Genomic DNA, 19,106 nt, shown 5'->3' on the forward strand with positions numbered 1-19,106 from the left:
AAGAGGGAAATCCGGAAATGAGACTTTAGCAAAAAGTGAAATAGGAAAGAAACTTTTTAAGTCCAGAGAGATATTTGAAAGTTTGAATAAATGTGTGGTGGGTGTGATATAGACGTGTGAGTGTAGGATAGGTGGGAAAAAGTATCATGTGGGTAAATATATTGTTACCTATTGGTGACTTTCTTTTGGTTATTTGACAAATTAAAAAATAACTAAAAATGTTTGGTAATTGTTACAATTTACCTTTTTATGGTTTTTTTTTTTTGGTTGAATTTTGTTAAGTGGTGTCCAAAAGTTGGTAAGTTAATATTTAATGTTTTACTATTATTAAATTTTTTAGTTAAAATGACTAGTTATAAAATTATTTATTTATTTTTATAATTAATAATTATTTATTTATTATTTATGACATTATCGGTTCGACCACTGGTCGGACCCCGGTCGGACCATAAAACCGATAAACACCCTCTATTCCGGTTCTTTCACCGTACCGGTTTTTAAAACCATGACTCCAACTAGTTGCTCATGCCGAGGATCTTTCCTTCCTCCCTCGGTTCGTATTCATTCCTCAGTTGATGGATTAATTCTTTGGTTTGGTGGCTTTAGTTGGGCCTCTCCTTAATTAGTCATTATAATTGGGCTACCAAGGGTTGCTCCATGGGCCAGGCCCTTTTGGGGGGTAATATTGTTTTCCTAATTTCTCTGTGGTTGGATGCAATTATTACCTCACCATGCGGTTCTTTGTTTGGATAAATTAATCAATCAGAAAAATTCAGGCATGTCTAATTCCATTTCATACAAAAACACAAAAATTGAAAGTTCAAGTATCATCTACACCCTCTTAAGGGAGAACATTTGTGAGATGTTTCAGATTACATCAGAAGTTCTGGGATTCTGGGGTTCATGACCCATGGCAGTGCCGCCACCAGCATGGTCATTGTCGGCGTCGTAGCAACGATAACCTGGTCCATAGCTGTTGTCAAACACCCCAGCATGCAGAACCCCCATATACAGCAACTGACTCAGTAGTGATATGAATATGAAGCCCTCCAATATTTGCTGCAAATTACCAGGTTATTAAGGCATCACTTATTTTTGTTAACTAGGAGGGACTTGAATTTGATAAATAAACAGCATTTTGACAAAGGCATCTATCTATGTTATTGGTTGAGAATTTTTACCAGACGTTTACTTCTGCGTCCTCCCAAAATGATTTCCTTGCATACCAGACTGTCAATATATATATACACCCAAGATTAGTGCATCGAATCACTAACAATTACCTAGCTATTTTAGCTCATTGAAATTCAAGAATTGGTCACACAAACATGAAACATGTACTGGAATCATGAACAAATTAAGATGTTGTAAGGAGGTAATTGTATGAAATACCCGAAAGCAAGAGCTGTAATGGCCCAGGAGAGAACTGCTAAAGAGCCTGCCACAGCCAAACTGTCACTCCGCCATGCCCGAAGATGCACTAGCCCAGGAAGCACAGAACAAGCACCAACGACCCCAGCTATCAAAGCAAAGATCAACATAAAGCTTGTTGATGAATTCCCACCCAAATCTGTAAAGATATCAAACAAGTAGCACGGTATACTCAAAACAGTTAGAGCGTAGAGATACTAAGTAACGCCAAGAGTCTTGTAAGTTGTAGCTGAACTCTTACACCCTTTAATTTTGGAGTTTTCAAGTCCTCCGCCCCAGCTCCCAACTCAACTATCAACTATCGATGTATAAAAAAAAGAAAAAGAAGAGAGATACTCAACTATTAGAGAGAGAGAGAGAGAGATATTTTGGTAATTTTTAGGTTTCGGGGTTATTCCAGACATTTTTTATGTTTATGGTGCATTTTAGCAATTTAAAAGGATTTTAGGAGTGCTTTGGTCATTTTTTCAGTTTTAGGGGCAATTTGGTATTTTTGATTATTGGGTGAATTGTGGTTTACTCATAATAATTTGGTTAAGTTGGGGTTTGGGTTAGATTTAATTAGTTAAATAGGTAATAATGGGTAAATAGGTAATATCCAAAAATTTTGGGGAATATCCAAACCCTACATAATTACCTTTTACCCATTAAGAATCAGGTATTACCTAGAATATTTAGATCAGGTAGGGTTGGATATCCATTATCCAATGGGTATGACCATCCTTACACCTCAGAATTCACCACCTTTGCTTTAAGAAATACATGCCACAATAGAAAATAAGATATAATTTGCCTTCAAATATCAAATTTTAGCAACCAAGCTTGTAGTTGGGGATCTCTGTTGCCAAGCTTGATTGGCTGCCGTCTGTGAATGATAACAATGGGCAAGATATTTAACAAAAGGTTGCTGTGTTTGATTTTGTTATGAAAGTTAGTTTTGGTTTTTCATTTTCTATTCAACCAAACAGTAAAAACTTTTATCTCCCCTCTATTTTCCTCCCCCTTTAGCCTTAAGCTTCTCACAAGATCTTTAGGTGCATATAAAATTATAAGCACTCGCTAATAATCTATTCCAACAGGTACAATGTTAATTTAGAAAATTCAGTAATCCAACTAGCAAAGTATGGTCCTTAAACATGAGAAGTGACACAGTAATGAAGCATAACACCTCACTAGTTCACCATGACCACAATGGTAATATTAGCAAGTCCAAACTATCACTCATTGCTTGGTCTGTCTATTCTCTCTAGGTCAGGCTTTTTCCCAAAAATTCTTCATCACATGAATCGGGCTTGAGGCCCACAAGCACTTCCTGAGGGCCCGTTCAGTATGTGTGTTTAAACAACAGTTTTCAGTTTTTGAAAAATTTGTGTAGGTGAAAAAATGTGTGAAAATACATGTAATATTGTTTAAAAACAAGACATGTGTTTAAACACATGTACCAAACGGGTCATCGAAGAGTCTCCAGTACATGGAATGAGCTTACGAGTAAACAATCTCTTGTTTCATGAATTGGGTTTGAAAGCCCAAACTCATCTACTTCATAGAGAAAGAGAGCTGCAGTCTAGGTTGCATGGACATGCCTTTTTTGGCGTCATGTCAGTGTCGGACACCAGAACGGGTACGACTCACCGGATTCCGATGTCCAGCGAGTGACTTTTTTTTTTTTTGCTTCTCCGACATGGCGCCGACATGGCTTCGACACACCAGCAGTGAAAAAAAAAATCACAGATTTTGACAGATGGTCTTACCAATACCATTGATTTTGTGATATACCCTAAAACAAAAATTCTTAGAGTCTGAGAAGTCTAAGTTAAAACCCACATCTCAAGTTCTCAACCCACCCTCTCTCTGACCTCTGCCCACTGTTGCTACTCTCTGTCCCTAGACAGAGCTAGATCGGGCCGATCGGAGAGCTCCATAGACGTCGACACCGTGCCCTGTCCCTTCCGATCGGCGAGCTCCTCCTCTCTCCTTCTTCTTCTTCTTCTTCTTCTTCTTCTTCTTCTTCTTCAATATACCCTAAAACAAAAATTCTTAGAGTCTGAGAAGTCTAAGTTAAAACCCACATCTCAAGTTCTCAACCCACCCTCTCTCTGACCTCTGCCCACTGCTGCTACTCTCTGTCCCTAGACAGAGCTAGATCGGGCCGATCGGAGAGCTCCATAGACGTCGACACCGTGCCCTGTCCCTTCCGATCGGCGAGCTCCTCCTCTCTCCTTCTTCTTCTTCTTCTTCTTCTTCTTCTTCTTCTTCTTCGTTTTCTTTTTTCTTCGCTCTCTCACCTAGATGCCTTCTGTCTTCTAGCCTAGTTCATTTTAACTTTTCTAATACTTTTTTATATTTCCTCTTTGTTTTGTGTGTCTTCTGTCAACCCCACGTGAAAGTCACTTTCAAACTTTCAATTTCAAATTTTAACTATTGAGTACCACATGTCAGTGCCATGATGTCATTGATATGCCATTGGTCCAAAAGAAAATAATTTATATTATTATTTTGACTATTATTTTTAGTATTAGTATTAGTATTTGAATGTAGCCTATTTAAACTTTTGGTTTGTACTCTAAACATTTTATGTGTATTATTGTACTATTTTGTGTGTTAGTTTACTTATTTGTAGTTCTTACATAATTTACATTCTAGACATAAACGTATTTTATGTCTAAAAATATTAAAAAATATGCCTAAATATAAAATTTAATTAATTATTTAACCACTGTGTCGTGTCTTTATTTTTCAAAAATTGCCGTATCCTTGTGTCTGTGTCCGTGTCCATGCAACATAGGCTGCAATGAGCAGGCATGTCCTTGAATTTCAGCTGGAGAGCTAGCCAATGTTTGCAACTCCGTCGTCAACTATACACATCCACATCCATTCACACCCACCACCTCCTTCTTTCTGCCGTCAACAAAGACACATCCCACCAACACTATTTCTCCGTCCCAGTAATCCATGATCATGATACACTCTCTCTGAGATCTCCCACTCCACTCTTCACTCTCCCCTCCTCCCAGGTCCTCTCAGTCACCTCTTCTCTTCTCAATATTTGAAACCCTATTTTCTCACTCACTACCATGACTATCCCCATTCCAATCACTCCCCTATTTTCACCTATAACGCCACCACCCAATAGGCCCTAACTCTTCCCCTTGATCCTCATCCACTCACTTCTGAAACATATACCACTTTGGCCATCAAAACACATTTTGGCTTAGACCCTTTAACCAAAACCCACAAAGTTAAACTTGTTAAATGGACACTTGCTATTCCAGAATCAAATCCTAGAGTTATTAAAATGGTTTGTACGGTTTTTACACTAGGCAGTAGCAGCAACAACAACAGTTCGTGGAGAAAGATAAACGTAAACCCTGGGCTGCGTTTTGATTCTACCAAATATATGAAAGTGTCTATGTTAATGGTGCAATATATTGGTTGTCGACACAGTATGCAGATTTCATCGTGGCTTTTGATCTCAAAGATGAGAAATTTAGACTAATCCCAGTTCCCCGTGAGTACAAAGGTGAAAACTCTAAACCACTCACTCCATTTACATCTTCAACGGTTAGTTGAGTGCTTGGCTTGGGTAGCTGACAAATATAATGATGATGGTTGCTTGTGGTTGTGGATACTAAGGGATTACCACAATCATGTGTGGGTTAAGGAAAGATTACGCTTTTTTCGCTATGGCAACTATGGCGGCTTGTTATCCATTCTTTTGGGACTATTCCAACGGGCCATATTTTGCTACATCAGGACAAGAGACTCAAGAGAGTGCTTTTCTATGATATGGGGGGACAAAGTTGCAAGGAGGTTTCAAAGATTGAGATTTGGTAAAAATGATCTTAATGCATTAATTAAAGTGTTTACCCAACTTTATATACAACTGAAACAGAGAAGATAATTCAGTTAATAAAACTAACTAACTCACTCACGTGTCAAGCATGTGAACACTTAACTCATCTACAACCTGTAAACAAAACTACAAGCCATTTATTAGACCACGTGTACTAAACTACAAATAGTTTAGGAAGCTTCTCTAATCACTGTTTCTTCTTCTACTCTGCAGTTCATCTTGTCTTCTATTGAAGTACTAGATAGCTTCTTACTCTTCTTGTCAACAATTTGATACTCCCCTTCAAGTTGAACTACTGGCACATGTATGTTAATCATCCCCATTCTAGATACAAGAACAAAAAATTGACTGAAACTCAATGCTTTGGATACTAAATCAACTAATTGACACTAAGTCTTGTCATGAATTAGCTTGATAACTTTTACTAAGACCTTGTCCCTCACCACATGACAGTCTATTTCGATATACTTAGTCTTTTCATGAAAAACAGGATTTGAACCAATATGCAAGGCTGATTGACTATCATAGAACAATAAGGCCTCTCTAGCATGTTCTATTCCAAGATCTCAAAAAAGATATAACATCCAAACTATCTCACATGTTGCCACTGCCATTGACCTATATTTTGCCTTTGTTGAAGACCTAGAAACTATTGACTGTTTCTTGGATTTCCATGATACTAATGAATTTCCAATGAAAATGGCATAAACTATGATTGATCTTCTAGCGTCTGGACATGATGCCTAGTCAGAATCTGCTAGCCCTTGATATGAAGCTCTGAATTAGATGAGAACAAAATGCCATTTCTTGGTTCATTCTTCAAATACTATAAAACTCTATGCACTGCATCCAGATGGGGCTTTCTTGGCCTAGCCATGTATTGACTTTGTTTGTGAACAGCATTTGTGATATCTGGCCTAGTAATGGTGAGGTATAACAACCTACCAACCATCCTCCTATACTGTCCTGGATCCTTTAATTCTTCTCCTTCAAACTTGCTAAGTTTTAGATTTTGTTCCATTGGGGTTTTAGCAGGTTTGCAACCAAATAAACCTGCATCACTTAAGACTTAAAAGTATATTTTATCTGGCAGAGGGCAATACCCTTATCTGAAAGAATTTGAGATCACCTAAGTCTTTGAGCTTGAACTTTTGATCTAGTAACACCTTAAACTGATCCACCTCGTCTTTGTTATTGCTAGCAATGAGAACATCATCTACATATACTAAGAGAACAATGAATGACTGCCCTTGTTGCCTAGTGAAGAGTGAATAGTTTGCCTTTGATTGAATGAACCCCAGCTGAATCAAAGTGGTTGAAAACTTTGCAAACCATTGTCTAAAGACTTGCTTAAGGCCATAAAGTGATTTGTTTAACCTACAGACCATCTCCCCCTTGCTGTGAAACCCTGGTGGAGGTAGCATATAAACTTTCTTAGACAAGTCACCATATAGAAATGCATTATTGACATCAGGTTGACTGAGATGCCACCCCTTCACAACAACCACAACCAACAAACATTTAATAGAAACCATCTTTGCCACTGGTAAGAAAGTTTCAGTGTAGTTAATCCCCTCCTTTTGTGTGAAACCTTGGCTACTAACATCACTTTGTACCTCTCAACTAGCCCATCAGACTTGTATTTAACCTTGTACACCCACTTGTAACCTATTGTCTTTTTCTTGGCTGGTAGAGGAGTTAAAGTCCAAATATTGTTTGCTTCTAAAGCTGCTATTTCAGAAGCTATAGCTTCTTGCCATTTAGGATCCTCAATAGCTTGGTAATAGTAAGTGAGTTCAATAATAGATGAAATGGAACAACAATAGGACCTATAGGATGAAGATAAAAGACTATAGGACAAATAAGAAGATAAAGGGTGAGAGGTACCTGATTGAAGTAATGAGATTGTGGGAATAGAAGAGACTTGGTTGTAGTGATAAGCCTAAAGGTAAGAGTGGTTTGGAAGCTCTAGAGGACTACCTAAGAGGAATGTGATCAACAATAGGGTCTGGTGGTGCTTTTGGTACATCATCCAGAAAGTCAACATCAATGTCGTGATGAACTTGAAGAATGGAACCATCAGATAGAGTGGAGGAATAACCAAAAGAATTAAGACCAAATGGAACAAAATCAAGAAAAACACTTGGGACAGAAGGAATAATAGGCAACTTAGTGGGAGAGGAAACATAAGAAGTAGATTGATAATGAAAAATATTCTCATGCAACACAACATCCCTAAAAAGAAATACAGTGTGAGATTGAAGGTCAAACAATTTGTAACTTGTGACATTAAAAGGATAACCAAGAAAAAACACATTTTCTGCCCCTTGGAGAGAATTTGTGTCTATGTTGGACAATAGAGGAAGCAAAACATAGACACCCAAAAACTTTAAGATGATCATAATAGGGAGGTTTATGAAAAAGAAGTTCATAAGGGGTTTTATTGTGTAACAAAGGTGAAGGCAGCCTATTAATGAGGTAGACTATAGTAAGAATGCAACCACCCAAGAATTGTAAAGGAAGATTAGATTGGATTTGCAAAGTTCTAGCTATGGAAAGGATATGATGATGCTTTCTTTCAACAACAGAATTCTGTTGAAGGGTGTAAACACAACTAGCTTGGTGAATAATACCATGAATATTATAGAAATCTAACATGATAAACTCCATGGCATTATCAATTCTAATTGCTTTGATTTTGATACCAAATTGTGTGTGAACCATAGTATAAAAAGCGGTAATTAACTGCTTAACCTCAGATTTGGACTTCATGAGGAAAAGCCATGTAGCCCTAGTGGCATCATCAACCACAATTAGAAAGTATTTAAAACCATCTAAAGTTGCAATAGAATAAGGTCCCCACACATCCATATGAATCAAATCAAAGGAGCAATAAGATATTTTATTATTGAAAGAGAAGGGTAATCTTTTTTGTTTAGCCAAAGGGCAAACCATACAATCTTTATTACAAGAGTTTTGCAAAAAAGGAAAAGTACTACTTAAGGAATGTAAAGAAGAATCAAAAGGATGGCCAAGTCTTGAATGCCAAATGAAGGAGAGATTGTTGGTTGCTGTTGTAGCAAAAAAAGAAAAAAAAGAAAGAAAGAAAGGAACACAAAGCACATTGACAAGGGTAAGATTAGAGGATAAGGTAACAGTACCAACATGTGTAACCTGAGCAGTTTTTCCATTAGGCAATTCAACTATAGCTTGAGTAATAACAGTTATAGTAGTTAACAAATGCATGGAACAAACTATATGATTTGTGGATCCAGTGTCCACAACCCAAGTATGATCATTATAGGCTCTTCTATCAACTATCTTTGCAGAAGGGAAAAAAAAAAAAAAACTGAATGGGAAAAATCTGGTTGTAAGAAATTATGAAGAGAAGTGGGAATAGCAGCAGTAGAAGAAGATGAAACTACATTGGCCATGTGTCTCATTTCCTTGAAGAGGTGTATTCACTGAGGTGAATTGATTAAGGCCAATAGCTGCTGGTATTGATCTAGTGTGAAATTGGGAGAAGCTGACACTGATGGAAAAGATTGCATCTGATCTTGAATAGAAAATGGATTCTAATTTGATGAAACTTGATGAGCCATTGAACCTTTGCCCTTGAACTTAAAACCTGGAGGAAACCCATGCAACTTGTAGCATTTTTCAATAGTATGCCCCAATTTTCCACAATGTGTACACGTTGGTCTCTCCCTTGCTTTACCATCATTGTTTCCATTGAAAATGCTTCCAAAATTTGAACCAAAACTCTGACCTTTAGCAACCAAAGCAGTGGATTTCACATGAGAAATTGAACCATTGCTAACAACTTGTTGCATTTCTTCTTGAATTAACAAGGAATAGACCTTGTTGATTGATAGGAGAGGATCCATCAACAAAATTTGGGTTTTGACTTGAGAAAAAGAATCGTTTAATCCCATCAAAAACTTCATCACAGATTGTTTCTTTTAGTGAGTTTTTGGTTTACATTGCAAATACACTTCCCACAAGAACACATTGGGAAAGGACTCAAGTTTTGCAATTGATCCCAAAGAACTTTGAGTTGAGTAAAGAAATTAGTAATTAAGGTCTCACCTTGATGAAGTTCTATGATTTCCTTCTGTATGTTGATAACTCTTGGAGCATTTTCCTGAGCAAACCTTTGCTTAAGATTATTCCAGATTTCCAGTGCAGTATCCATGTATACAATACTGTATTGAAGCTTGGGAGACATTGAATTGGTCAACCAAGTTCCTACCATGTTATCACACCTAATCCATGCTTGAATTGCCGAAGAAGTTGCCACCAATGGAGATGATCAGGTCAGTGTGCCATCAACAAAACCTAGCTTGTTCTTGGCAAGTAAAGCCTTTCGAACTGAGCGAGCCCAAGCTTGGTAGTTTTCTACTGTTAATGGTTAAGACACAAGCACTGTACCAAGACTTTCTCCATGGTGCAAGAACAAAGGATCATCCATGGAAGAATTCTTTTATGGAGTGACAGTTTCAGCAACAGGTGTGGACGTAGTAACAACAGAAGTCATTGAAGAATTAGTAAAAGCTTTGCAAAGAACAAAGAAAAGTACAAGGGAAAATCTGAAAAACGAATTGGGATTTGGAAACCCTAGAAAAGTTGCTCTAATACCATGTAAAAGATTGAGATTTGGTAAAAATGATCTTAATGCATTAATCAAAGTGTGTACACAACTTTATATACAACTGAAACAAAGAAGATAACTGAGTTAATAAAACTAACAAACTCTAACTAACTCACCCACGTGTCAAGCGTGTGAACACTTAACTCATCTACAACCTGTACACAAAACTACAAGCCGTTTATCAGACCACATGTACTAAACTACAAGTAGTTTAGGAACCTTCTCTAATCACTGTTTCTTCTTCTACTTTGCAATGCAGCTTGTCCTCTATTGAAGTACTAGAAAGCTTCTCACTCTTCTTGTCAACAATCTGATAGGTTTATATCACTGGCTTGTTTCAATGGGTTCTAAATTACAAATGTAGATGTACCATTTATGTTTATGATTTGCATGAGGGCAGTAGTAAAGAGTAGAGTGTGATGGAACCTTCTTTGTAAAAGGCCATTCTAGGTGTTTGAAGTAATGTGATTGTGCTTTTCCATAGCTTTGGAGATAGTTCTTGTTTTGATTTTGTACAACTTATTTAACTAAATAAAATACGCCATTTATTATTTCCCTTTTGGAGGCCAATAAATAAAAAATTGTTGAGTATGTATGTTCTGTATTTTCTATAGGAAATGTTCCATTAATTTTCTTTTCTTAATGCTTATCTTGATGGTTATTTTTCAACCAATCTTTTTGTTCTTGCTAAAATTTTCGTTGCTATGAATTTGCTAGGTGAAGGTCATACGACTCAACCTTTTGACAAAGCTATGGGGTTTTCCACGTGTAAAGAAACACTTAGGAACGATGGTAACTCTCTAGAATCTAGTTTCCAAGCTTTGGGATTCCTTCATTCAATAAAACTATTAACTTTGTCTCCCCCTCTCTCCAATATTGGAAATCACTAGTTAGAGAAAATAATTTCTAAAATGGAAGTGCAGAAAATTTCTAAAATGGAAGTGGTTCTGCAGAGAAGGCCAAAGTTGGACTGCAAGTTTCCTCATAAATCTTGAGAACAGAAGAGTGATTAAAGATGGAAATGTTGATTAATTATGGATAGTTTTAAACTTTTTGTCTGGAATTTTGGTATTTGCTAGGACCACATTAACAAAAAATGTGAACTTTAAGAAGAAGAAAAAAATTGATAAAAAAATAATGCTTAGGACGCAATTGATTATTGACCCAAACTTAGAGCATTCACAGTGGGTCTTGTAAATAGCATATGTTGAGGGATTTTAACATCAAACCCCTTACAACTCGTGTAACTTGAACTTGCAATTCTAAAAAAATTTGCAATTCTAAAAAAATTTGCAATTGTACTACAGTATCATCACAAATTTGTGATGGTACTGTAGCACAATTGCAAACCAATATAATATTTTTTATTCCCTACTTTACATATCTACCTCTTTCTCTCTCTTCATCAATTTGTCAACTCCTTTCTCTCTCTCTCCCTCTCTCTCTCTCACAATGGTGGTTGTTTCTATTGTGGGTATGGTGGCGGTGTGGCGCGATTTGGTGGGTCCTATGATGGGTTTTGGGATCGAGTTGTTCTGGGTTGATCAATGGTTAACGGGTTTGGTTATGGGTTGTTCATGGGTTTAGCTGGGTTTCGGGTTTGATGGGTTTAGTTATGGTTTGTAGGTGGCGGCGTGGGTTTGATGGGTTTCAAGTTTAATTGGTGGGTTGTCGTGGGTTTGAGTTTAAATGAGCAGTGGGTTTTGCTGGGTTGAGTTTGCTAAGTTGTGGTTAATCGGTGGATTGTTGTGGGTCGTGGTGGGTGGTGTGACTGGGTGGTTGAGAAATCCAAATGTTAGCTCTTTGTGGTGCTTTCAATGATGGGTGGTGTGACTGGGAAGCTCAGCGGTGGTGGTGGTGGTGGGTGGTTGAGAGAGAATAAAAGAAACAAAGATTAGAGAGAGATGTGAGATATATTTTTATTTTATTTTTTATATTATTTTAATGTGTTGTATGAGAAAATAAAAGTTGAGATGTTAGGTGTGTTATAAAATAGTATGATAGATAAAGTAACTTTTAATATGATAAAATAGAATAGTTTGAAGATTGCGGATGTAAATGCTCTTATAGTTGGTAATTTATATTTTATGTGATGTGTGGGGATGAAGATTGGTCCCCCAAGTGAGAATAGGGTGGGAGCCAGGCCCTGCCACCCCCCAGAGGGGGGGGGGGGGTTTCTTCTATGTGATGTTGCCCAGACAATTGTGTCACATGACATGGATAGGATTGTGCATTGTATGATCTACACTAAACCTTACATCTATGTTCCAGATGCAATTTAGAACTTGGAGAATCAATTAAGGCAGATTTGGTGCCTCTTTGTTTCAGCTTTCCCAACCCAAAAAGCACTTTTTGAAACCATAAATGTAATATATGTGTTTGGTGGAAGCTAAAAAGCAACTTTTCAGAAAAAGTTGCATTTAGCTCATGTGAAGAGAATGCACGTTCTCTTAATGGAGCTGTGAGGAGCTCTTTCCAAAGGCTCATGCATGTTGTAAAATCCTACCGTTGGGTTATTAGTTCAGTTACTAAATTGCCCTTCACTTTTACTTAAAACTCTAACTTTACCCTTAGATAAATCAGAAGATGTTCTCATGCCAAATTCCTCATTCCTTTCATCTGTCTGCTCTACCTTTTGCCCTCTCTAAAGCTCACTCACGCCTTCCTCTCTTCTCTCTGCTTTGCCCTCTCTGTGCTGCTACAAGTCTCTCCGTGGTAAAAGTATCTCTTGCCTTTGTCCTCCGTTGAATCTTCTTCCTCTTCTTCTTCTTCTTTCTTCATCTTCTTCAATGCACATTCCTCTCTATATATATTTTTTTTTAAATTTTATTTATGTCTAATCTAATCTGAGAAAAACATTTTGAAGGTAGAGTTTTTGATCAACAAAACACCAAGCAACACTGATCTGCTACCACCAGAGACTTTGAAAAATTTTCAAATTTGTGCATGCTTTATTTGTTCTTGCTAATGATCTATTTGTTCTCTTTTGGGCACTGGAAAAATTTATGGGTACATGCTTTGTATTTTTTTTTTCTTTTGTGGATGTTTTGTCTTTACATGCTCTGTACATTTCCATGTTCAAGTCACCTTTTAATTTATGACAAAAAATTGTCCAACCCCCCTTTCTCTATTCAAGTCACTTTGGATTGAGATCTGATTTTTTAAATTTAGCATGATTTGGGTCTTCTTTGGAATTGGGTATTTTATTTTTTGTTTTAGGTCTGACTTCTTTGGAATTGGAATTGGGTATTTTAGTTCTTGTGGGGCAGTACAGATGGTAGGGTACCTTATAAATTAAGAGAACCTATAATAGGGAACTTTATAAAGCATTCCTTTTCCTGAAGTTAACTTGATAGACATACAAGGAATTTTAGTTCATCAACTTCCTTGAACTTTCTTATGTTTAGATTGAGGCAACAGGATAGTTGTTTGAACAATATATTCTCTATGCTAGAGTTTTTGAAGGCAACCTTAAGAGGTTTCAGTTGGGTTTAATTAGGGGCAAAGATGTTGATTGAATTGTCTAATAAGTTACCATAGACAAAATCCTAAGCAGCTAACTAATACTAGTGGTGTGAGTGGCATTGTGAAATTCTGCAATTCGAAGCTCTGGCAACTATGCATTATTAGGTATAGTTCCTCATATGTTTATTTTACTTGCATGGAGTCATTAGATTTCCTAGATGACATGTTTGGATGTGAAGGAGTAGGATCAAAGTGGTTTTTTGGACTTGATATATGGCTATTTTCAGTCATATATTTCTAAAGAACAGGAGGAAAGCTTCCTGCTCCACCTTTAAGTTATTTGCAGAAAATACAACTCTCACTGAACTGTTGAAAACCAATGGGCTGTAGTTGTAAACTTGAAGATAAAGGAAATAACAAAATATTTGTTCTGGTAACTAGAATATGTGTCAAAGATGTGCCATGGAGCCTATATGTTTTTATATTGAGGATGCAAATACATATTTGTGTGTCTAATCTTAATGTTAGGAGTGTGTCACATCTTAAAGGTCTACAGAATCTACAACAACTTGATAAAATGTTTAGGGATGTCGCAACAACTGGAGCAGAACTCATGTAGTACAATTTTTTACATTTTTATGTAGTACAATTTAAACTTAGATTATTGGAATGTATTTTATCATCTTTTTACATTTTCATTTTGTGCTTCATGATGATGAAAATTATTTAGATTTAATTAATATTGATAAGAAGTCATTAATGGTAATAACAAAGAATTATGGCACTAAAAAGAACTAAACACAAACATTATTAAAATAATACCAATAATATATATTTATTATTATTATTTAGGTTTTTTTTTTTAGTAGGTATATGAAGTAGTTGATTTAATAAGTATGAAATAAACTCCCATATATACATTGTCCATTTTAGTCATTTATCTCACAAACTGTCACTTTTATAAATGCTAGCCAAACACAGCTTTTTCAAAAAGATTTTTTTAACATCTTTTACTAAACACTCAACTTTTTCAAAAAACACTTTTTTATACTGCGCTTTTTGAAAACCCCACTTTTTCAAAAAGTCTAGTTTTCAAAAGTTGAACCAAACTCACCTTTGGACAGATCAACTAGTAGTTCATCGAGCTTTTGCATTTTAGGCTGCGTTTGAATCGGGTGAAAAGCATTTCCGGAAATGCTTTTCACCATTTCCGGATGTTTGGTTGCGCACGGAAAACGCATTTTCCGGAAATTAATTTCCGTTGACCCGTGGTCAAGGCTGAAAACGATTTCGCCTTTCATTTTCACTTCAAATCTAATTTTCCGGAAAATTAGAAACAGAGCACGAAGAGAGAGGGAGAGAGGAAGGAAGAAACGGTGAGCCCAGGCGCACTCCACCTGAAGCACGTCCTCGCCGGTCAGATCGCCATCCTCGTCGCCGTCGCCTCCTTCGTCCTTGATGTTGTTGTTGCCGGAATTTGTTGCCGGAAATTGTGAAAAAATGGTAGGAAAATAGCATTTTCCTAATAGAACCAAACACATAAAAATATTTTCCACAACAATTTTCCTAATACAACCAAACACTTAAAAATATTTTCTTTTTTCGGAAAATAGCATTTCCGGAAAATACTTATTTTCCGGAAAATATTTTACGACAACCAAACGGACCCTTAGTTGAGTTGGGATTGCGGCACATATCTTGCAATTAATAAGCCTGAATTGACTGTTCAAAAGTTTATGTATGTGGACGGTTTAAAATGGCCTTGCAAGCGGTTAATGGAAATTTTTTAATATGCATGTATTCAATAAATAAATAAATAATAGCAAAAATTGATATTTCATAAACTAAAACTAACATTTAACTTGTCTGATTGCTAAAAGTCAGCCCATATCTATTATTATTTCATAACTAAAAAACTAAAATCGATTTTCCAATTATCTACCTAAAATAATAATTAAATAATTTGAAAATGCATCAAACTGCCCTAAGAATTTTGGTAATTGGAAAATACAACAACCTTGAATTAGTATACAAGAAAAGTTTTGTCATTTAAAAAATATATAAAAGTGCTTCTAAACATGCACAACATGCGTGTGAAGAGGTTAGTGTGTATATATATCACATGTATTAGAAAAAAAAATATTAATAATTAAATTTAACCAAAAGATTATTATAATTTTTCATGATTTAACTCAAAATAGCTCAACATTACAAAGGAACAAAGCTAAGTTTGAGTTAAAACAGAGGAAGAGTGCTAACTTTAACTAACTGTGGCTTAAATTTGACCACATATACCAAATTTTGGACAACCAGCAGAAGATAAATGTAAAGTAAAAATCCCCACATCTGAGTTGTGTTCGCAGTGCAGTTCAGTGTGGTTTTGGGCTATTTTTGAAACTGCACTTTGTGGTGCGATTTAGCCAAAATCATAATTGCACTGCACCTCAATTTTGCAGTCATAGATGCGGTGTACAAGTTGCTATTTGAATAGTTTTAGGCTGGTATATTAGTCACACACTCCCACAGCTTCACCTTCTCTCTCTCTTTTTTTTTTTTTTCTTTTTTTTTTTTTTTAAATGCAAACAATTGAAATCAGATATAGAATCACAATATATCATCCCATCCATGATGCTTCAAATCAATGTCAAGATAAAAACCTTAATAAACACGAAAATCACAAAAAGATATGATTGAAGTAGATCTAACCTTAGATTTTGAAAGGATTTAGTTTTTCCCATCTCTTTTCCTCTTCCTACACCATACCCAATCCAAAAATATATATGTATATACGCAAACAAAAATTAACAAACATAACATGGTAATCAAAAAAGAGAGAGGAGTGTGTGAGACTTAAAAGAAATAAACATGAGAGAGATTGAACAATTTGACTTTGAGATTGAGGGAGAGACCGTGAAAGTGATATACACTGATAGTTTGATTAAGATACAAACAAATTAAAACAATGATACTGAGAGACGGATTAGCTAGGGGCTAGGGTATTATACTATTTGTATTGATATTATAAATTTATAATATATATGTTTAACATAAAACAAATATATATTAAATGTGAATAATTTAATATATATATATATATATTATGCGGTGCGGTGCAGTACAGTATGGTGCAGTGTAGTTCTCTAATTATAAAACTGGACACTGCACTACACCATGTAATGTGTTTCCACCATTTTGCTATCGATTATGGTTTGGTTTGGTGAACACCCCTACATATAACCCTGGAAATATCAAGCAGGTAAATATAAAAAGGTATAAGAGATTAATAAAGACCAAACGACCATTTAATTAGAATAAAAAACCCCAAAAAAGAAAAAGGTCACACAAAACTCGAACGCAACAGGATAGCAAATGAATCAGAGCTTGTAGGAATCAAATACATACCTTAATAGAAATAGGATATCATTTGCCTTTATCACCGGGCTTGTAGTTAGACATGGCAAAACAAGTTAGAATTTGCTAACTTGACCCAACCCCTTTTTTTTGCAAGTTAACCGACTTGACCCGTGCCTCGAACCATTTATAATTTAAAAAATTGGTAAAAAAAAAAATTAATACAATATTGGTTCAATTGTTTGTTGTGAGTTTTAAGAAAACAATTGAGACCTTAACTACATGCAAATGAATTGAAAGATGAATGGCTAAGACATTCTGTAATGACTAATGATTTTTTAGGTATCAAATAACAAAGTACATGCCAAAATAATATGATTACAGTAGAGTTAAAAACATAAATTTAACATTATAGACATAAAAGCATATATTTAAAATTATAGACATGTATGAGAAACATTCATAAATATGAAAAAAGTAAAGCCAAAGTATCAATGAAATTAGCACAAATTGTGAATGCTTAGGCCTCTTTTTTAACAATTCATGTCCAAAATAAACGGATTTTCAAAATAAATTATAATATTTCCTGGAGTGTGTGTTGCTTAACAATGACATAATATTCATAAAAGAAACCGTGTATAAATAAGTAAACAATCAAACGTTAATGTATATTCTCAAATTGAAATAGAGTGACAACCACAATTGATAGTAGATTATAAAATTAGTTTTTAAGATTGTAAATTTCTTATACGTTGTTATTCTTTGTCAAATTAGTTATCTAATAAGGCATTTGTAATTTTGTTTTATGTTTTGGGATGTTGATAATGTGTAGAAATGAAACTTGTGTATTTGTTTTACTTATCTTTATGCTATTTTGTTTTGGTTACTAATGTTGGGATTTATATAATTTTAAAATTATTGAAAAAATATCAATTTGTTTAGCTGAGATCATTCTTGATATGAGTGGTGAATTCAAAGTAATGCATTTTACATCAAGTAATTTGCTGTGTGACTTTCCAAATGGAAAATACATGTTGTTTTCTTTTTAAAATATTTAATGTGAAAAATATGAGACAACCCAACCCAACCCAACCCGCAACCCGATTGACCCGATCCAACCAGACCTACCCGTTTGCCACATCTACTTGTAGTTGTGGATCTCTGTCTCTCTCGCCAAGCTCTTTGTCAACAACAAGCACCTCAGAATTCACCTCCTTTGCTTTAAGAAGTACATCCCTCAATAGAAATAGGATATACTTTGTCTTTAAATATCAAAATTTAGCAACTAAGCTTGTAGTCGGGGATCTCTATTGCTCCTACCAAGCTTGATTGGCTGCCCTCTGTGAATGATAATAATGGGCAAGATGTTTAACAAAAGGTTATTGTGTTTGATTTTTTCATAAAGTTAATTTGGTTTTTCAATTTGAATGCGAAATTGAGAATGATAATGATAGTAACTGGTGGGTTTGTTTAAATTTGAATATGTTTTTGATACGCTTGTGGGAGTTGAGAATCTTGAGATAGTGATATGCTTGTAGCGATTCCCTTCTCTTGGACTCTTTTGGTAGTTGCTAATGAGAGTTGAGATAGCATTGGTATTTTGGAGTAGTAATTTTATGTTGTTATCCCTATTATTAATGCAATTTTAACATTTTTAAATGTGGGCAATTTCATACAGTTTGAAATTGAAACCCAAACTGGGAATAAAATTGTAGTGATAATTGTATGGATTGGGATAAGTATGAATAGTTTTGTTTTTTTAAAGCGGATGGTTGAAGTATTTGAATTTTTTGAAGCCCGTTCAAACAACCGCACAACCATCCCAACAAGCCGCTTAGCTAGGAACTAGGGCTATCCACGGGTCGGTTCGGGTCGGGTTTGTGTCCAACCCGCAACGATCGGATTTGAACAGGTGGAGAAGTTCCAAACCCGCCGCCGACCATGAAAAGCCACGGGTCAAGTGGGATCGGGCTCGGGTGGGCGGCGGTTAGCTTTGATTTCGACCGAAATACAAAGATCAAACACTGAACTTTGATTCCTGAAGAACAAAATCAATAGATCTACAAACCCAAAGAACAAAAACAATAATAGACAAAATTTTCAAAAATAACCGAACCTAAGAGATGAAAATTTCAAGGAGGCGAAGACGAATCTGAGAGATGGAGGAGAAGACGAGCTAGGGACGTTGGGGATGAAGAGCGTAGATCGATGACGAAGAGCACAGATCAACAATGAAGAGGCACAGATCGACAACGAGCATGATCGGCGAAGGGTAGACATCGGCAAAGAGTAGAGACCGTGATAATGAGAGGAGAGAGTGAGACTGAGACTTGGTCATATCTCAGTTCGGTCAAG

The 19,106-nt window shown here is 35.8% G+C and overlaps 1 protein-coding gene across 1 annotated transcript; it reads right to left on the bottom strand.

Moving 5' to 3' along the window:
* Positions 1 to 754: 754 nt before the first annotated feature.
* On the bottom strand, positions 755 to 1,745 carry LOC136068501 (membrane protein PM19L-like). The gene is made up of 3 exons (XM_065775708.1): positions 1,393 to 1,745; positions 1,182 to 1,230; positions 755 to 1,059 (listed from the first exon to the last, which is right to left on the bottom strand). The coding sequence occupies exons 1-3, from the start codon at positions 1,539 to 1,541 to the stop codon at positions 868 to 870; spliced, it is 390 nt and encodes a 129-aa protein (XP_065631780.1). The 5' UTR covers positions 1,542 to 1,745; the 3' UTR covers positions 755 to 867.
* Between the last annotated feature and the right edge of the window lie 17,361 nt (positions 1,746 to 19,106).

Source organism: Quercus suber, unplaced genomic scaffold (assembly GCF_002906115.3).
Source record: "Quercus suber isolate HL8 unplaced genomic scaffold, Cork oak 2.0 scaffold_118, whole genome shotgun sequence".
NCBI lineage: Eukaryota > Viridiplantae > Streptophyta > Magnoliopsida > Fagales > Fagaceae > Quercus > Quercus suber.

Coding starts and splice junctions, on each gene's coding strand:
- LOC136068501 (XM_065775708.1), bottom strand. CDS start 1,541: ATGTTGATCTTTGCTTTGATAGCTGGGGTCGTTGGTGCTTGTTCTGTG. Junction 1,231..1,392: donor ATTACAGCTCTTGCTTTCGG/GTATTTCATACA, acceptor ATATATTGACAG/TCTGGTATGCAAGGAAATCA. Junction 1,060..1,181: donor GACGCAGAAGTAAACGTCTG/GTAAAAATTCTC, acceptor GGTAATTTGCAG/CAAATATTGGAGGGCTTCAT.